The following is a 16,448-nucleotide window of genomic DNA, read 5'->3' as shown; positions in this document are numbered from 1 at the left end:
CAGGGAAGCTATAAAAGCCCCAGCTCACACCACCAGCCCTCCACGAGAAGAGGTGAAGAGAGGAGTACAGTGGGGAAGCCGGGAAGCCCCAGCCCATTCCACCAGCCCTCCATGAGCAGCGGCAAGGGGGTGAGCACACAGGGAAGTTATAAAACGTACATTTTGCCACATTTTTCATTTTTTGTCTTGAGGAGCATTGGATTGAACGAGGGTGGACGAGGTTTGGAACAAATAAAAAGTTTTCTTTATGATTACTAACATCATCATCCCATTAGCTCTTAGAGGAAATACCTCAACTGACACTGAACAATAACAGAAAGATACTCTTAAAAAAGCGGGAGTTACAATAGCAGATTGGTTTGCCTATCCAGCAACCAATGCTGCGGCCTGAATTGGGGATGCTTAGAAAATAGTATCTTTACTCAGTAAGGTCCTCTCAGACAAGGGAGATAGTTTTGGAGCAGTTGTTCAATGAAATTGCGATTCAGAAAGAGCTAAGACATATTTAAAGAGACATAGAAGAGGTTGATGTTTTTTGTTTTCTATCCATAATCGAAAAGAAGGATATTTGAGGGAAGCCATTACCTATCTAACTAAAACTAATAAGAGCAGATAAATAATTAAAACCAGCAAATTGAGTTAAAAGAGAAAGATAGTGCTAAAAATGTATTAGTTGGAAAATATAGAGGATAGTATTAGAAATTTATGTACAGACTAGCCAGAGGGACTAGGTCTTTTAGCAGACATAAATTGAATCGAGTTGAAAGAGTTTAAGAATGAGTAGAAGGGTTTATAGAAGAAGAAGAGCTATGCAAACAATGACACAAAGGAGTTTGATAGAGCTCACAGATAGGTCACTAGAAGAAGGAACTCATTTAGGACAAATTCTGGAGCAAATGACAAGATTTGAGATTGGAATAAGAGAGGAATTGAAAGGTACAAGAGGAGACATGAAATCAGACATGAAAAAGGAAATAGATTAAGAGGGATAGTAGAAAAGATTTCTGGGGAGGTAGTACAGGCTAAAAAAGATATTAAAGAATTAAAAATAAAACCTTTGAGTTGGAGAAAAAAATCAGAAATAATGACAGAGAGACAACAATATGAAGAATAACAAATTATGTTATTGGATTTGAAAAATAGGGAGAAATGCATTAAATTGAGAGGAATAGAAGAACAGGATGATGAGGATTTATACGATTTGATAATTCCACCATTAGCAGATTTTGTAGGATTGACAGAAGAAAGGCTAGAATCAGATAAAATATTCAGAATAATCCCAAAAATTGCAAGGGAAAGAAGGTTACCAAGGGATGTTGTGATACATCTGGTCTGAACAAAAATTAAATATTTAATAATTCAAAAAAGCTACATAAACAAGTTGATAATAGAGGAAAGAGAAATTAGTATATATAAGGATGTACCAGGACAATTGCTCAAAAAAATAGAGGAATATAGATTTCTGATGAAACTTTTGACAAAAAACCAAATAGATTACAAATGGGAGAGAATAGAGGGAGTATCATTTAGTTACAAACAAAGAAGGTACAGAGCTAATACACTAGATAAAGCTAAAGAGATATATGAAAAAATAGCCAAAGGCTTAGAAAAAGAAAGAGAAACAGGGGAGAAAAGAAATAAATAAAAAAGGACATAGAGAAGAAAAAAAGAGAAGAAATAGAAGGAACAGAAGGGGGGAAAAGAATATCGACAGATAGAGGCTCCAAAACAGAAGAAGGAGAAGACAGTGAGATAGGAGAGGAATAAATATATTAAAGGAGGGAAAAGGGGAATAGAAAAAAAAGTTTATTAGATTAGTCGAAATTATTATTCTTTTTTCTCTCTACGTGTGTGTGTGGGGGGGGGGTAGGAGATCTTTGGTTATTTTTTACACACTATGGGTTTCAAGATTATCTCCTGGAACATTAAAGTCCTGAACTAAGAGCAGATTTCAATAAACTTAGAGAAGTATTGAGGGTGATCCCGTGGTCAGAAATACTAAAAGATAAGGGAGTTCAGGACAGATGGGACTTTCTCAAAAGGGAGATACTGAAGACACCATTTCAAACAGTTCCAGTGAGAAAGAAAAACAGGAGGTGTCTCAAGAAACCAGGATGGATGACTAAGGAACTTTCAACTGAGCTAAGTTTTAAACGGAACAAGTATAAGAAATGGAAAAGGGGGGAAATCACGAAAAAGGAATTCAAAGAAATAGCAGGCATGTGTAGGGGTAGAGTCAGAAAAGCTAAAGCGCAAAATGAACTCAGGCTTGCTAGAGAGGTTAAAAACAATAAAAAGGGCTTTTTCTTGGATATGTCTGCAGCAAAAGGAAGAAGAAGGAAATGGTAGGGCCACTGCGTGGAGAAGATGGCAAAATGCTAACAGGGGACAGAGAAAAGGCAGAATTACTCTTTGCTTCAGCCTTCTCAGAAAAGGAAAAGGGTGCTCAACTTAAGGATCATGGAGCAGAGGACAGATTACGGGAATTTCAGCACAGAATAAGTAAAGAGATAGTAGAGGAATATTTTATTAATCTAGATGAATGTAAGTCTCCAGGACCAGATGAACTACATCCAAGAGTATTAATAGAACTGGCAAATGTAATATCGGAACCATTGGGAATAATCTTTGAGAACTCCTGGAGAACAGGAGAAATCCCAGCAGACTGGAGGAGGGCAAACGTCCCCATCTTCAAAAAGGGGAAAAAAGAGGATTCCAACAGTTATCATCCAGTTAGTTTGACATCTATACCAGGAAAGATTCTAGAGCAGATCATTAAAAAGAGAGTCTGTGATCATCTAGAAGGCAATTCCATAATCACAAAAAGTCAACATGGGTTTCAGAGAAAGAAGTCATGCCAGACAAATCTAATCTCTTTTTTGGATAAAATTACCAGCTTGGTAGAAGAAGGGAATGCTGTGGATATAGTATACCTTGATTTCACTAAGGCCTTTGACAGGGTTCCCCATGAGATTCTTGCAAACAAGCTAGTGAAATGTGGGCTAGACAACATAACTGTTACATGGATTTGTAATTGGTTGACCACCCAAACCCAAAGGGTGCTCAACAAAGGCTCCTTTTCATCCTGGAGAGAAGTGACCAGTGGGGTCCCACAGGGTTCTGTCCTGGGCCCAGTGTTATTCAACATCATTATCAATGACTTGGATGACAGAATTGGAGGCATATTTATCAAAATTGCAGATGACACCAAATTACAAGGAGTAATACTGTGTCCAGTTCTGGGCATTACAATTAAAAAAAGATGTTGACAAACTGGTGTGTGTCCAGAGGAGTGGCAACAAAATGGTGAAGGTTCTGGAGCGGATAGGCAAGATAAAGTGTCTCAATCCTGCATTTCCCCCAAATTGGTCAAAACCCGGCTGCCTGCATGATCCACTTCCAATGTGGGCCAAATGCACGTGGCCCAACCGCAGAGCATGGCATCAAGCCATACTACTGGGTAGTTTGGGGTTTTTTTTGTTGCCTGCCTCCCATACATGGGTAACATTGCATGAACATGCCACCAGTGACCCCTAAGTACTTTCACATCCACCCAGATGCTATCCCATTGGATAGCCATCCTTTCAGGGCATCGGTGTTATACACTGACAAACTAGTCATGGAAGCCCTCTCTACATGCTCCCTTCACCCCCATGTCCCCCTGTTGCACTGTCTAGATTGTATATATTGTAATTACATCCATTGGAGTTGTTACACGTTCATTTCTTTGCTTTGTAGCAGCCCTGCATCTGCATCAGGCCTTTTATATGTAGGGACAAAGATGTGCATCTTCTGCACTAAGCTGAACTATCCCACATTCTGTTTGCTCCAGTTTTTAGCCCCGGAGCATGGCTTTAGTCTGGTTTCCATCCACTTTGGAGGTATGTGTCATCTAAATGCCCCACCTTCTAAACAGTTGGAAACAGCTTTATTTGGCCTGTCTGTTCCACCCTGCAGTGAAAGAAGTACTACTGCTTTTACCTCCAGAAAAAATGGTGGACAATATAAAGGGGAATAATAAATACTTTTGCCCACTTTATCCATCACCAAATTGATGTACATGATAAAATGAGATACGATTTCATCTCCTGTGATGTGTATGAGGGGACATTTGTTCTCTGTTCCACATTAAAGAAGCCACCTGGACTGGCACTTGGATTTTAGTGCTGATTACACAATGATTAGACACACACAAGTCAGCAGGCTAGTAGGGGTTTGGGAGAGTTTGTGTGGCATATACAGCTCTGTGCTCCAACAGAGAAGAATAGGCAAGGAATTCAGGAAGACCTAGCTAGCAGGTTGCCACTATGTGTATTGCCTCAGGAAATCACTTCACTGTACCTCATGCACTCTAGCAAGGACAGTTTTAGGAAGAGGTTTTACACCCAATTCCATTTCTCTCCAGCTTGCCTTCATATTGTTTTCTCTTCCTCTGCTTGTTCTTCCTTTACTTCCCTCCTTCTTTCTGATTATAGTGGAAATTAACAGATGGATAACCATTATCTTGAACTAGAAATTATAAATGCTGCCTATCATGGCAGAGTAGTCTAACAAAGTGACAAAAAATTTGACATGGGCAAGGGAGATTGGACACAGAGATTGTCCAGAGACTGGATATAAAAAGCATTTCAGATAGAAAATCAAGAAATTTTGGTCTGGAGGCAGAAAGCAGGTTCATTCTGGGAGAAGGGGCAGAGTTAGAAAAGAAGTGAGTGGACAAGAAGGAACCCCTACCCACTGCTGACAACATCTGGCCCATGTCCTAGATGTTCACCATTTCTGTTCTGCTTGTCTTAAAACTGTTTTCAAGGACTGGAGCAGAAGAAGTTTCATTTGTTAGTGACCCTGCTCAAAATATTGTGACATCCCCACTTGATCCCTACTTGTAGTTTTTCATTTTATTTTATTATTATCTTATTTTAATTTTTGGTTGGTGAATAACATGCAGTGGTTACTAGCAACAACAGCAATCATCCACAAGATGACAAATCTGGTTTCAAAGCCTGGATATGGAACAGAGATAGCCTTGGTTGCCTTGGTGGATGACCTACACAGGGAACTGGATAGTGGGAGTATGTTCCTGTTAGTTCTGCTGGGCCTCATAGCAGCTTTCGATACCATCAACCATGGTATCCTTCTGGGCATCCTCTCTTGGAGGTATTGTTTTACAGTGGCTATGTTCCTCCCTGAAGGGGCAAACCCAGAAGGTGGTGCTAGGGGACTCCTGCTTGACCCCCTGGCCATTGGCTTGTGGGGTCCCTCAGGGTTCTATGTTGTCTCCTATCCTATTCAAGATATACATGAATCCACTGGGAGAGGTCATCCAGAGTTTTGGGATGTGGTGCCATTCCTTTCCACCTCAATTCAAGAAGGCTATCCTGCTCCTAAACCAGTGTCTGTCATCAGTAATGGATTGGATGAAGGCAAAGAAGTTGAAACTTAATCCAGACAAAACAGAGGTGCTCCTGATCAGTTGGAAGGCAGATCGGAGAATAGAGATCCGTTCTGTGTTAGATGGGGTTACACTTCCCCCTGAACATGCAGATTTGCAGTTTGTGGGTACTCCTGGACTCAGCTGTGAACCCGGTGGCCCAGTTTCTGCAATGACTAGGAGCACATTTAAACCTCGTGTGCCAACTGCACCCGTTCCTTGAGATGCTGGTTCTGGCCACATGCCTTGATTACCTCCTTTTTCATCTATAGTAATGCACTCTACTTGGGGCTGCTTTTGTAGAGTGTCTGGAAACAGCAACTGGTCCAAAGAATTGCAGCCAAATTGTTAAGAGCGGCAAGTTACAGAGAGCACACAATGCCCCTGTTGAAACAACTCCATTGGCTGTTTGTTTCTGGGCACAATTCAAAGTGCTGGTTATGACCTATAAAGCCCTATATGGCTCAGGTCAAGGCTATTTTGCAGACCAGATCTCCCTCTATGAGTCAGTCCAGGCACTGAGATCCTCTTAAGAGACCTTTCTCTCACTCCCACCACCATCACAAGCATGGTTGGTGGGGACACCAGAGAGGGCCTTTTCCGTGGTTGTCCCTGGACTGTGGAAAGCCCTTCCCAGGAAGGCAAAAATGGCCCCTTCCTTGTTGTCCTTCTGCCAGCAGATTAAAACCTTCTTATTCAGGCGGGCTTTCAAAACAGAATGTTTTTAAAGAACCGGCTTGGGGTATTGTTTTAAGTTTTCTAAACAATTTTAACTTTTAACTGTATTTTTTTTTATTAAGCAATCTATTTTAATATTGTAAAAATTTAATTCTGTTTTAATGTATTACTCTTCTATGTTTTTAACTGTATTTTTCTTTTATTGTTGTGAGCCTCTCTGGGTCCCAAGTAGGATATAAATAATAACAACAACAACTTCATTTTGACCTAGCTTTTTATTTCAGTTTTCTATTTCTCAATTTTAGGGTCAGAACTAGACTGCTGAACAAAGCTGTTCAGCAAACACTACAGTGAAAATGTGCTAGGTATGGTAGATGTATTGCACCAGCATCCCCTTTTCTGTCCACATTCTTTTAAATGACAGTTGCATATGTTTGCTCACATAAATCTGTAACACTGCAGCAGAACCAACTAGGTTTGAAATAAACTTGGAAAGCCAACTGGTGAGGCCCTAAAAACTACAGTTTGCACCTCGTTTGCCTATGAATGGAACCATAAAGATTGCAAACCTGAGAGGGCTATGCAATAACAATTTCCCCAAGAACAGCAAATATTCAGATTAGAGGCAACAGTCAACCCATACAGCAGCTGAAAGTTGTGCAGTCCTTCTTTAAAGGCGACTCCTCCTACATTCCCACAGCCACCTTCCAAAGCTATTGTTTTCTTTTGCCTGATTCTATTCCTACACTGCAAGGGAGCTGGCAGGACTGAAAGGAGAGCAGCACCAGAAAAGTAAGATGATACTTATAGGGGGAGATAAATAGCAAATGTGAGTTAAGTGGGTCAAATTGCACTAGAATACAAGAGTCTGTAACCACTAACTAAGAATACTCATGCTCCGATTTGTTGTGCCTGTATCTATCTATCAAATGCCTGTTATTCCATATTTCTCTAACAGTTTACAACTGTGGGAAGGACTATGAGTATGTGTGAGCAACTATCTTGGTCATAAAAACACCCACACTATAAAGTTACCTAGCAGTAGAAGTTTATGTGGGTCCATGCCAGCTGTAGGCCTTGAGTAAGGTTGCAGGAACTATTATGCCAAAAATGCTGTGATGTACAAGCCTTTGGTTATCTGGCATCCTTGTCAAGGCATATATCACTGTGGAAGATGTACATGTTCCTGCCCACATTCTTTGACTTCTTGAAAATAATTTCTGGAGCAGAGGGCAGAGCCTATTCCCAACAGCTTAGACAGATCAAGGAATAGACTACTGCTTGCAACTGACCTGACTTTAGAGGGAGATTTTATGTATGTGATCACTGTTTGCAAGAGCCTGCAAATTCTAATAGCAGAAAGAGCATGCTTCTTAGTTTTAAGCTATGTCAGGTTCTTGAAAATTATTAACCACATGTAATGGTCACCATCAGATTTTCCAGATCCAGCAACCTGGTTCTGCTGCAGTGCTGTAGATGGTATGAGCAGTTTAATAGAATTGTTGAGGGGCGGGGGGGGGGGGGCTTTGGGTTGTGGTTGACAGTTTACCACATTATCAGGCAAAGCTTGATGGAGTTATTTGGCAGTGAAGAAAAATACATATTTTCCTTTCCTCTCCCTCCTTAATTTATCCTTTACTTTGTCTTACATTTTTGAAATCATAATCTAATGATATCTCTCTAACAATCCTCAAGGATGACTGACTCATGAGGTGAGAAGGATGCACATTTTTAAATTAAAATAAATGGGATACACTATATATTTATTGCATTTTTATGCTACCTTTCTCCCAGTGAGCAACACAATTAAAATATCACTATTTTTAAAAACATACTTTGGTTTTAAAATCATTCCACAGCACTGGAGTACCCCCTGAGAAAACTCTTTTCTCTGTCCTCACCAAATGGAACTCTCACCAAATGGAACTCTTAAGATCTGACAGATCTTAAGAGTATGGCAGGTCTATATATGGAGATACAGTTTTCTTCTTTTTTAAATAGCTTTTGTTGTATAATTCATATCACATATACAACATAAATCTATCATACCATACACCTTAAGCACACAATCAATTTTTCAACTACATAGTTCTTCCCACAACCAATGTAACCGTATCCTATTATTCTTATCAATAACCTTCTATTTTCCTTTTTTCCATCAACCTTCTTTCATTTTCTATCCTATCCCCCTTCACTTCCTACCTCTCTACCTTCTTTTTATTCTTCCTCTAACCCACTTCTCTCTTTCTTCACTTACACTTACCCTCTACTACATACTGAACCCCCTCTTATTAATAACCGCCCATTTACTAATTCTACTCTACCCTTTATCTCATCTATTCCATTGTAGGTTTCCTAACTTCCCATTTTATTAGCTTAACTGCACCTTTCTTTGACTATATATTTTGTGTTTCGGCAATTTACTTGGTTATGTAACTCTAGCATTCTCTGTTTCTACACCTTTGTTACTTTTAACTAAATTATAGTTTTCTTATTATCCTAATATATATATGTCTTCCCTCAGTATACCCTCTCAGTTCATAACTCTTCCCACAATTTTAAAGTTTCTACACTCACATTAAATCATATTATTACTTCGCCCCATTGTTCCTTCAAGTATGCGAATGATAAATCCCAATTTTTATTGAAATTCTCCAATGAATTGTTTCTTACCAACTGCATTAATTTGTCCATTTCTACTATTTCTAATAATTTTGTTGTCCATTCTTCTTCTTTCGGAATGTCCATTGTTTTGCATTTTTGAGCATATGTTATTCCAGCAATACTGTCTTCAAGGTAGTCTGGACTTAAGCTACATAGGGCTTAGTAGGTTATCATGACTAGCACTTGGAATTGTGACTTGAAACAAATTAGTAGCCAGTGGAACTGTTCGAACAAGGGAATTATATGCTCCAGTTATTGCCCCAGTCAATGTTCTGGCTGCAGCATTTTGGACCCACTGAAATTTCCAGTTTCCACGGACAACCCAGTGTAGACTGCATTACAGTAGTCCAAGTGGGATGTAATCAAAGTGTGTTCCTGTAGTCATATATGACCTCTCAGGAACCACTGAAACTTGGGCTGAATTCAGGAGAACACGCAAGTTGCAAGCCTGAGATTTCAGGGGGAATGTAACCCTATTCAGCACAAACTGATTCTCTATTTCTTGATCCTGCCTTTTAACTGATGAGGAACACCTCTGTCTTTTCTGAATTAAATTTCAATTTGTTTGTCCTCATTTAGTCCATTACTGACAACAGACAATGGTTCAGTATTAAGATAGATTCCTTGGAATCCAATGGAAGAGAGACCAGAGATTTGTGTGTCATCACTGTACAGTTGACACCCAATTCCAAAGCTCTGGATAACCTCTCCCAATGGTTTCATGTAGATGTTAAACAGCATGGGGGAACAGAATCAAGTCATGAGACCCACAAACCAGGTTGTTCAAAAATAACCCCCCAGCACAGCCATCTGAGTTTGCATCTCCAGGTCGGACTGGAACCACTGTGAGATAGGTCCCCCTAGTCCCATCCCAGAGAGGTGACCCAGAAAGATACCATGGCTGATGGTATCAAAACCCACTGAGAATTCCAGCAGAACCAACAGGGACATACTCCCCCTGTCCAGTTTCCTATGTAGGTCATCTCACAGGGCAGCCAATGTTTTTTCATCCCTTAGCCAGGTCTGAAGTCAGATTGAAATGGATGTAGATAATCCACCTCATCCAGGAATCCCTGGAGTTGAGAAGTCACCACATACTTTTGTTGATAAAAGGAGTATCAGAAATGTCTAATTCATTGTTAATTGTATTGTTTATAAATTAAAGGAAAATAGTTAATTACAAAGCACCGGCTTTGAACAAGTTTCTGTACTTGTCCCTCTGTACTGGACATCATGGTACGAAGTGTAGCCATTATTGGAGCTGGAGTGAGTGGCCTGGCTTCCATCAAAAGCTGCCTGGAAGAGGGACTGGAACCAACCTGCTTTGAGAAGAGTGATGACATTGGGGGACTCTGGCGGTTCACAGTAAGTATGAAATACAAGGACAAAGGTATATAAATGAAGCTTGTTTTGTTTTTGTTTTTTCATAGAATCAACAGTTTTAAACAGTAGAATCTTCGCCAGCCCCCCCCCCTCCCCCCCCCCCCCCCCCCCCCCCCCAGTCTGCATCTGAGCAAGTAGACTGAAGTCTACGAAAATTCATGCTGCCAAATTCTTACTTTCAGTTAGTCTCAAAGGGGCTGCAAGATCTGTCTACATATGAGTAAGCTGTTTACTTTTTTCTCTCTCCATTATATAACTCCTCTTAGCCAACATTTGCAGAATATTAATCAAAGTACAAACATGTTAGATAACTTCCCACACTGCAGGACCTGACAAAAATGTTAGCTAATCTTTAGATTGCTTGCAAACTTGTGTTCATTTTAATGCATTAATACAAGCTTTTCCAAACCTTTTTGAATTGTATTGCCTTTCTAAATTTACCTTCCTTCTCACCCAATCAAAGAAGAACAAAGCATCTGTTCTGCAGGTGAATGTGGAGTAATCTTTTCATAGAACTGTAAGCATGTAGCCTGCAGCTTCATGTTACAATCAGAACATTGGAGTAGTAATCCAATATTGGCATTAGCAGAAGAATACAACAATCCCCTGCTCCCACCTTTACAGGTGAAAGCATCCATAGAACATAGCACCAACTCTTCCTGAACTTTCTCCTTTGCATATCAATGGGATTATTTGTCACTAGTGTGCATAAGTGTACACCTAGAATGATGTTGAATGTTTGTAAATATCAAAATTAAAACCTTGCAAAGGATTCCATTTTTCCCCCACTAAGTGTTCAATTGTTTGCAAAAAGCTTGGAAGCATTCACAAAACACCCTGAGCCATCTCTCCAATTAAGGTTTAAGAAAGTTGTGTCAATGTGCATTTGGTGAAGCTGTTTGCTTAAGATGGTCTTGAGATAGGATCAGTGCAGACAGAGGCCATATCCTTCATAGCCATAAGTGGACTGGAAACAAAGGGCCCATTCAGACTACCTTATACCCCGGATCAGAAATCGATCCTTGCACGTGAAGTTCATATTGGCCCTGATTCTGTCACAATCCATTTCGAGGCATGCACAAGCAAATGCCCTTTAGCCTGGGTCATCCAGATTTGGGGCAAAATCTGTCTTTTTTAAAAAACCCGGGTTCCGTGAAATATGAACTTGCCCCGATCATGATCGGGGCAAGTTCAGGGAGGGATTTAGGTCAGAGGGCGGGCAGAGGGCAGGGGCATTCCCTCCCCTCATTGGAGGAGGAGGAGGAGGGAGCCTCAGGATTGAAAACAGGGTAATCAGGGTGAGAGGAGACTCAAGGGTGACAGGAGGTAAAAAAGGGTAATCAGGGTGAGAGGAGACTCAAGGGTGACAGGCTGCAAAAAAGGGAAATTGGGGTGAGAGGAGACTCAAGGGTGACAGGAGGCAAAAAAGGGGAATCAGAGTGACAGTGGTTTTTGCTTCAGGAAGGGTCGGAAGGAAGGAGGAGGAGGATTGCTAAGGGAAATCGGACTGCGGAGCCAAGAGAAAAGAGCCTCTTTCTCTTTTTATTTTTTATTTTTGACAGTCTGTGCGCATGGTTTTTTGGGTGACATAGAATGTGTGTGTACTTGCTTGTGCTACTTTCATTTCCTCTTGCTCCTGGAACTTAAGAGCCTTTATTATTATTATTATTATTATTATTATTTGTGTTAAATGCGGATGCTACAACCAGAATGCCTGCGTTACATTTCCCTTTCATTTCCTCTTGCTCCTGGAACTTAAGAGCCATTATTATTATTATTATTATTATTATTATTATTATTAGTGTTATATGTGGATGCTACAGTCAGAATGCTTGTGCTGCATTTCCTTTTTATTTCCAATTGATTCCATTGGATTCCATTGGATTCCAATTGATTCCATTGGAATTGAGAACTGGTCCTATCTCTATCTCATGCAAGGAGACTGTGGGCCACCTCATAGGCACAATACAGTAAGCCTTTGTTTTTCCCCTCACCTTGTCACCAACACCATTGTGTTTTGTGGACAGTGGTGGATTAAAGTCATCATCATTCCTCTGTGAAAACAGGCACCACTAGTATGCTTCATTATCTTCAAACAATACATGAGAAAAATCCATATTTCATCAGTGGTTGAACATGTTATCCCAAAAGTCTCATTAAATGTGTGGATTTCTGAATCTTGAAACCATGTTTCTTTGACAGGAAGCTCCTTAAGTTTCATGTACTTTGTTTTCTCTATCAGGAGTCCCCAGAGGAAGGCAGAGCCAGCATTTACTCCTCAGTATTCACCAACTCATGCAAAGAAATGATGTGCTACCCAGACTTCCCCTTTCCAGAGGATTTCCCAAACTATATGCACAACACCAAGCTTCAGGAGTATATCAAGCTGTATGCCAAGCACTTTGGTCTTGTAAAATACATACAGTTTAAGGTAAGAAATTATAATTTAACTAACAGGTAAATAAGATGTGTATAGGTTCACTAGTGACCAATAGGGCAAGAATACTGTTATAGTTATATCTGCTGCTATAATAATTGCTTGCAAGAGGCCAAGATATTTTGGTAAGATGGACCCAAAGCATTTGAAAATGCAAACATTCATTGCTGAAAAGCAGTGATAGTTGGTAATAACCCAAATAGCTCAAACAGTAATAGTCTAAATGTTATACAAAGAACATTTCCACCCAACAGTGGAAGGAAGAAGGGGAAAAAAACTTTGAAAGGTAGATGGCAGGAAATGGTCTGTGGTCTTAAATGTCTCTGTACTAATGGACGCAGCATGGGAAATGAACAGGAAGAACCAGAAGTCATGGCAGATTAATCTTATCTCCTTTTTTGATACAGTTATTAGCTTTGTAGCTAATGTTGTTGTAGCATATCTTGATTTCAGTAAGGCCTTTGCCAAGGTTCTCCATGATATTCTGGCAAACAAGCTAATAAAATGTGGGCTAGATAATACAGTCAGGAGGATTTGTAATTGGTTGACCGGCCAAACTTGGTGCTTAACAATGGCTCCTCTTCATCATGGAGAGAGGTGACCAGTGTGGTGCCACAGGGTTCTGTCCTTGGCCCAGTGTTATTCAACATCTTTATCAATGACTTCAATGACAGAACTGGGGGTATACTTATCAGATTTGCAAATGACACCAAATTAGGAGGAGCAGCTGATACCTGAGAGGACAGGATCAAAATTCAAAATGATCTTAATAGATTAGAAAGCTGGGGGAAAAGTAATAGTAATAGTACAGCTCTATTCTGCTTTGATCGGGCCTCACCTGGGATACTGCATTCAGTTCTGGGCACCACAGTTCAAATGATGTTGTCAAGCTGGAGCATGTCCAGAAGAAGTCAACCAAAATGGTGAAGGATCTGGAAACCATGCCCTGTGAGCAACGACTTAGGGAACTGAGTATGTTTAGCTTGGGAAAGAGAAGGTTAAGAGGCGATTATGACAGCACTGTTTAAATATTTGAAGGGATGACATATTGAGGCTGGAGCAAGTTTGTTTTCTGCAGCTCCAGAGGCTAGGACTCAGAGCAATGGATGCAGACTACAGGAAAAGAGATTCCACTTAACCTTTAGGAGTTTGATCACCTTGGTCATCCTTCTCAGGAAACATTCTTGAACTGTAGTGTCCAAAACTGGGCAAAGATCTGACCAAAGCACAATAGAATAAAGAACAACTAATGATGAATACTCTCTGAGTGTGAGATGTCAACATATTACACAATTTATGAGCTTGTCTGCAAAATATCCTGCCTTATTGAAAAGAAGGTACAGAGGACTGAAGTTTACATTGTAAACTTGAAGTTCACAAGTTCACATGTGAAAGAGAATATTATAAGATGTTCCACAGATGATACTTGTTTGCAACAAACGTGGCCATGACGTACAAAAATAGAGATCAAAAGTGCTGGGAGTGTCAGTGTGGCAAGACTAAAGGGACTTTCTACCATACGTGCTGGTCTTTCTCCAAAACTAGGGTTGCCATATCCCAGACCCACATTATGCAAATTAATATAATTATGCCTATTGTTAATTTGCATTCTGATTATCCAAATTCAGCACATTAATAATTGCACTTTTCCCACCATTATGTTTCAGCCTCAGTACCAAGCTAAGAGCTCTTTCCTCCTTTCTTTTCCCCACTATCAGGTGTGAGGGAGGCTTCCAAGCAGCCCCAGGAACTCCCTTTACTCTCTAGAGCAGCGGTTCCCAACCTTTGTTGGGCCGTGACCCCCATTCTGGGCGAAAGTCCCACCCGCGACCTCCCTCATTGGTTGGGAGGCGAGGAAGGGGCGGGACTTTTGACTGCCTACAAGCCCCAGCGGGCTTTGCGGCTGGATGTCTCGCCCCTTCCCAGCCTCCCAACCAATCAGGGAGGCCACCGGGGAAGAAGGGGCGGGACTTCCAGTTGCAAAGGCCACTGGGGCTTGTAGTCCCAGCCCTCTTGCCTCCTCCTCGCGGGTGCCTTCGAGGGCACCCACGGGGAGGAGGTGAGGGGAGGAGGTGAGGGGAGGAGGCGACCCCGGCCCTTTCTCCTTGCAGTTGCCGGCGCTAGTGCCAGCACCCGCAGGGAAAAAGGGAGGAGGGGGAGGCAGGGGGGAATCCCAACCTGGCGACCCCCAAGAAAGGGTTGCGTGACCCCCAGGTTGGGAACCCCTGCTCTAGAGGCTGTCTGAAAGCAAAGGTCCACCATGCTGGGTAGCCCTAGGTTCAAGCTGACAACACAATCACCACACAATGTAAGGCCATCTCTGCTTGTCTCTTTTCTTTCCCACCTACTGGGCCTGTAAGGGCAAGTTGGGAGGGAATTGAAGAATAAGGCAGCAGTGCTAACATCTGTGCAGTACAACCAGATTCTGCTGCCTGGGATGAGGCTCCCATCAGTGTGAACTTTCTTGCACAGTTTCCTGCTTCATTGCCACTGCCATATTTTAACTTACCCATCACTGTGCAATGAAGGAGGAATCTGGGATTTATTGCTTCAACTGATCCCGTGTGTGTGTGTGTGTGTGTCAATACAAGTGATTTTTCAAATTAAAATTGCTATGGAACAGGAAGTGTACCTCTTGAATATGATTAAAGGAGAAGTGGAAAAGAAGCATGATAAAAGTATGTTATATTTAATAACAGTTGCAAGAATAGTTCTCATCCAAAACTGGATAGAAAGCAACACTTCAACAATCTATGAATGGTTACTGAAATGTTTTAATGGAAATGGATAAATTGACATCGTCATCATTATTTTTAAAGATCATTCAGAAAATTTGAAGAAGAATGGAGTAATATGATAATATTTTAGAAAGAAAGCAGGGAGATAAAATAATAATTACACATAAAAATAAATAAACTAGAGACAGGAGATAAGTAAGTAAAGGCAGTTTAAAAAGAAACTAAGATTTTATAGTATTAGATTTTTGGGGACAAAATACATGCAGATAAACTATAAAGGTTTGTAGAGAATAATGGCATATGGTTAAAGACTGATAGTTCATAGAATCATAGAATTATAGAGTGGGAAGAGACCACAAGGGCCATCCAGTCCAACCCCCTGCCATGCAGGAAATCTAAATCAAAGCATCCCTGACAGATGGCCATCAAGCCTCTGTTTAAAGACCTCCAGATGTTGATATGTAGATACAGTCTGCCCTTCCTTTATGCGGGGTAACCATTCCAGACCACCACCACCCCCCCCCCCCCAGCGAAAAGGGAATTCTGCCTATGCTCGAACCCCATTTAAATGAATGGGGCTCATGCACGTGGCGGCATGGCTGTGCACACGCATCATAGGCGCACGCCCCATTATTCCTTATGGGGTGCGCCTCCTCTTCTCTCAGCACGACTTTCAGCATATGCTGAAAGCTGCGTAAAGCGTGCCTGCATATGATGCGGGCGCACTGTATAAAATAGTAACAATAATAATATCTAGATGGTATGAAAATTTGATTTATCAATTCAGAAATGATATAAAATGGCATTATATATTAAAGTATTTTATTGATTATAGAGATGTAGAATAATATTTAAGGAGACATAACAAATAGAAGAAACATTTGAGAGATTAGCTCAAAACATAATAACAAACCCAATGATGAAAGTAATTTGGGGAAGGCAGGAAAGGGTTTTTTAAATAATGAGTAAAACTTTTTATTTGGATAATCATTGTACTAAGAATTATGGTTGTTTTAGATTATGTATGTTAATAAAAATATAAGATATACTACATCCATAGACGTTTCCTCTGTGAGACTCTGGAAATACTCTGACCAGGAATCCACAACAAACTTCA

General features: G+C 40.7%; 1 protein-coding gene across 2 annotated transcripts in view; it reads left to right on the top strand.

Moving 5' to 3' along the window:
* Nucleotides 1-34: 34 nt before the first annotated feature.
* Nucleotides 35-16,448, top strand: part of LOC121927534 (dimethylaniline monooxygenase [N-oxide-forming] 3-like) — an 81,729-nt gene continuing 65,315 nt past the window's right edge. The window contains exons 1-3 of one of the 2 annotated variants that reach the window (XM_042461219.1): nt 35-129; nt 9,939-10,138; nt 12,399-12,587. In XM_042461219.1, coding sequence (XP_042317153.1) covers nt 10,007-10,138; nt 12,399-12,587 — 321 coding nt within the window. In that variant the 5' untranslated portion in view covers nt 35-129; nt 9,939-10,006. Of the gene's footprint in view, nt 130-6,751; nt 6,902-9,938; nt 10,139-12,398; nt 12,588-16,448 lie in introns of those variants that run through there. The other variant, XM_042461218.1, reaches the window with a different exon arrangement.

The sequence above is a fragment of the Sceloporus undulatus genome, chromosome 4 (genome assembly GCF_019175285.1).
Source record: "Sceloporus undulatus isolate JIND9_A2432 ecotype Alabama chromosome 4, SceUnd_v1.1, whole genome shotgun sequence".
In the NCBI taxonomy this organism is placed as follows: Eukaryota; Metazoa; Chordata; class Lepidosauria; order Squamata; family Phrynosomatidae; genus Sceloporus; species Sceloporus undulatus.
This window is presented reverse-complemented; position numbering and strand designations above follow the sequence as displayed.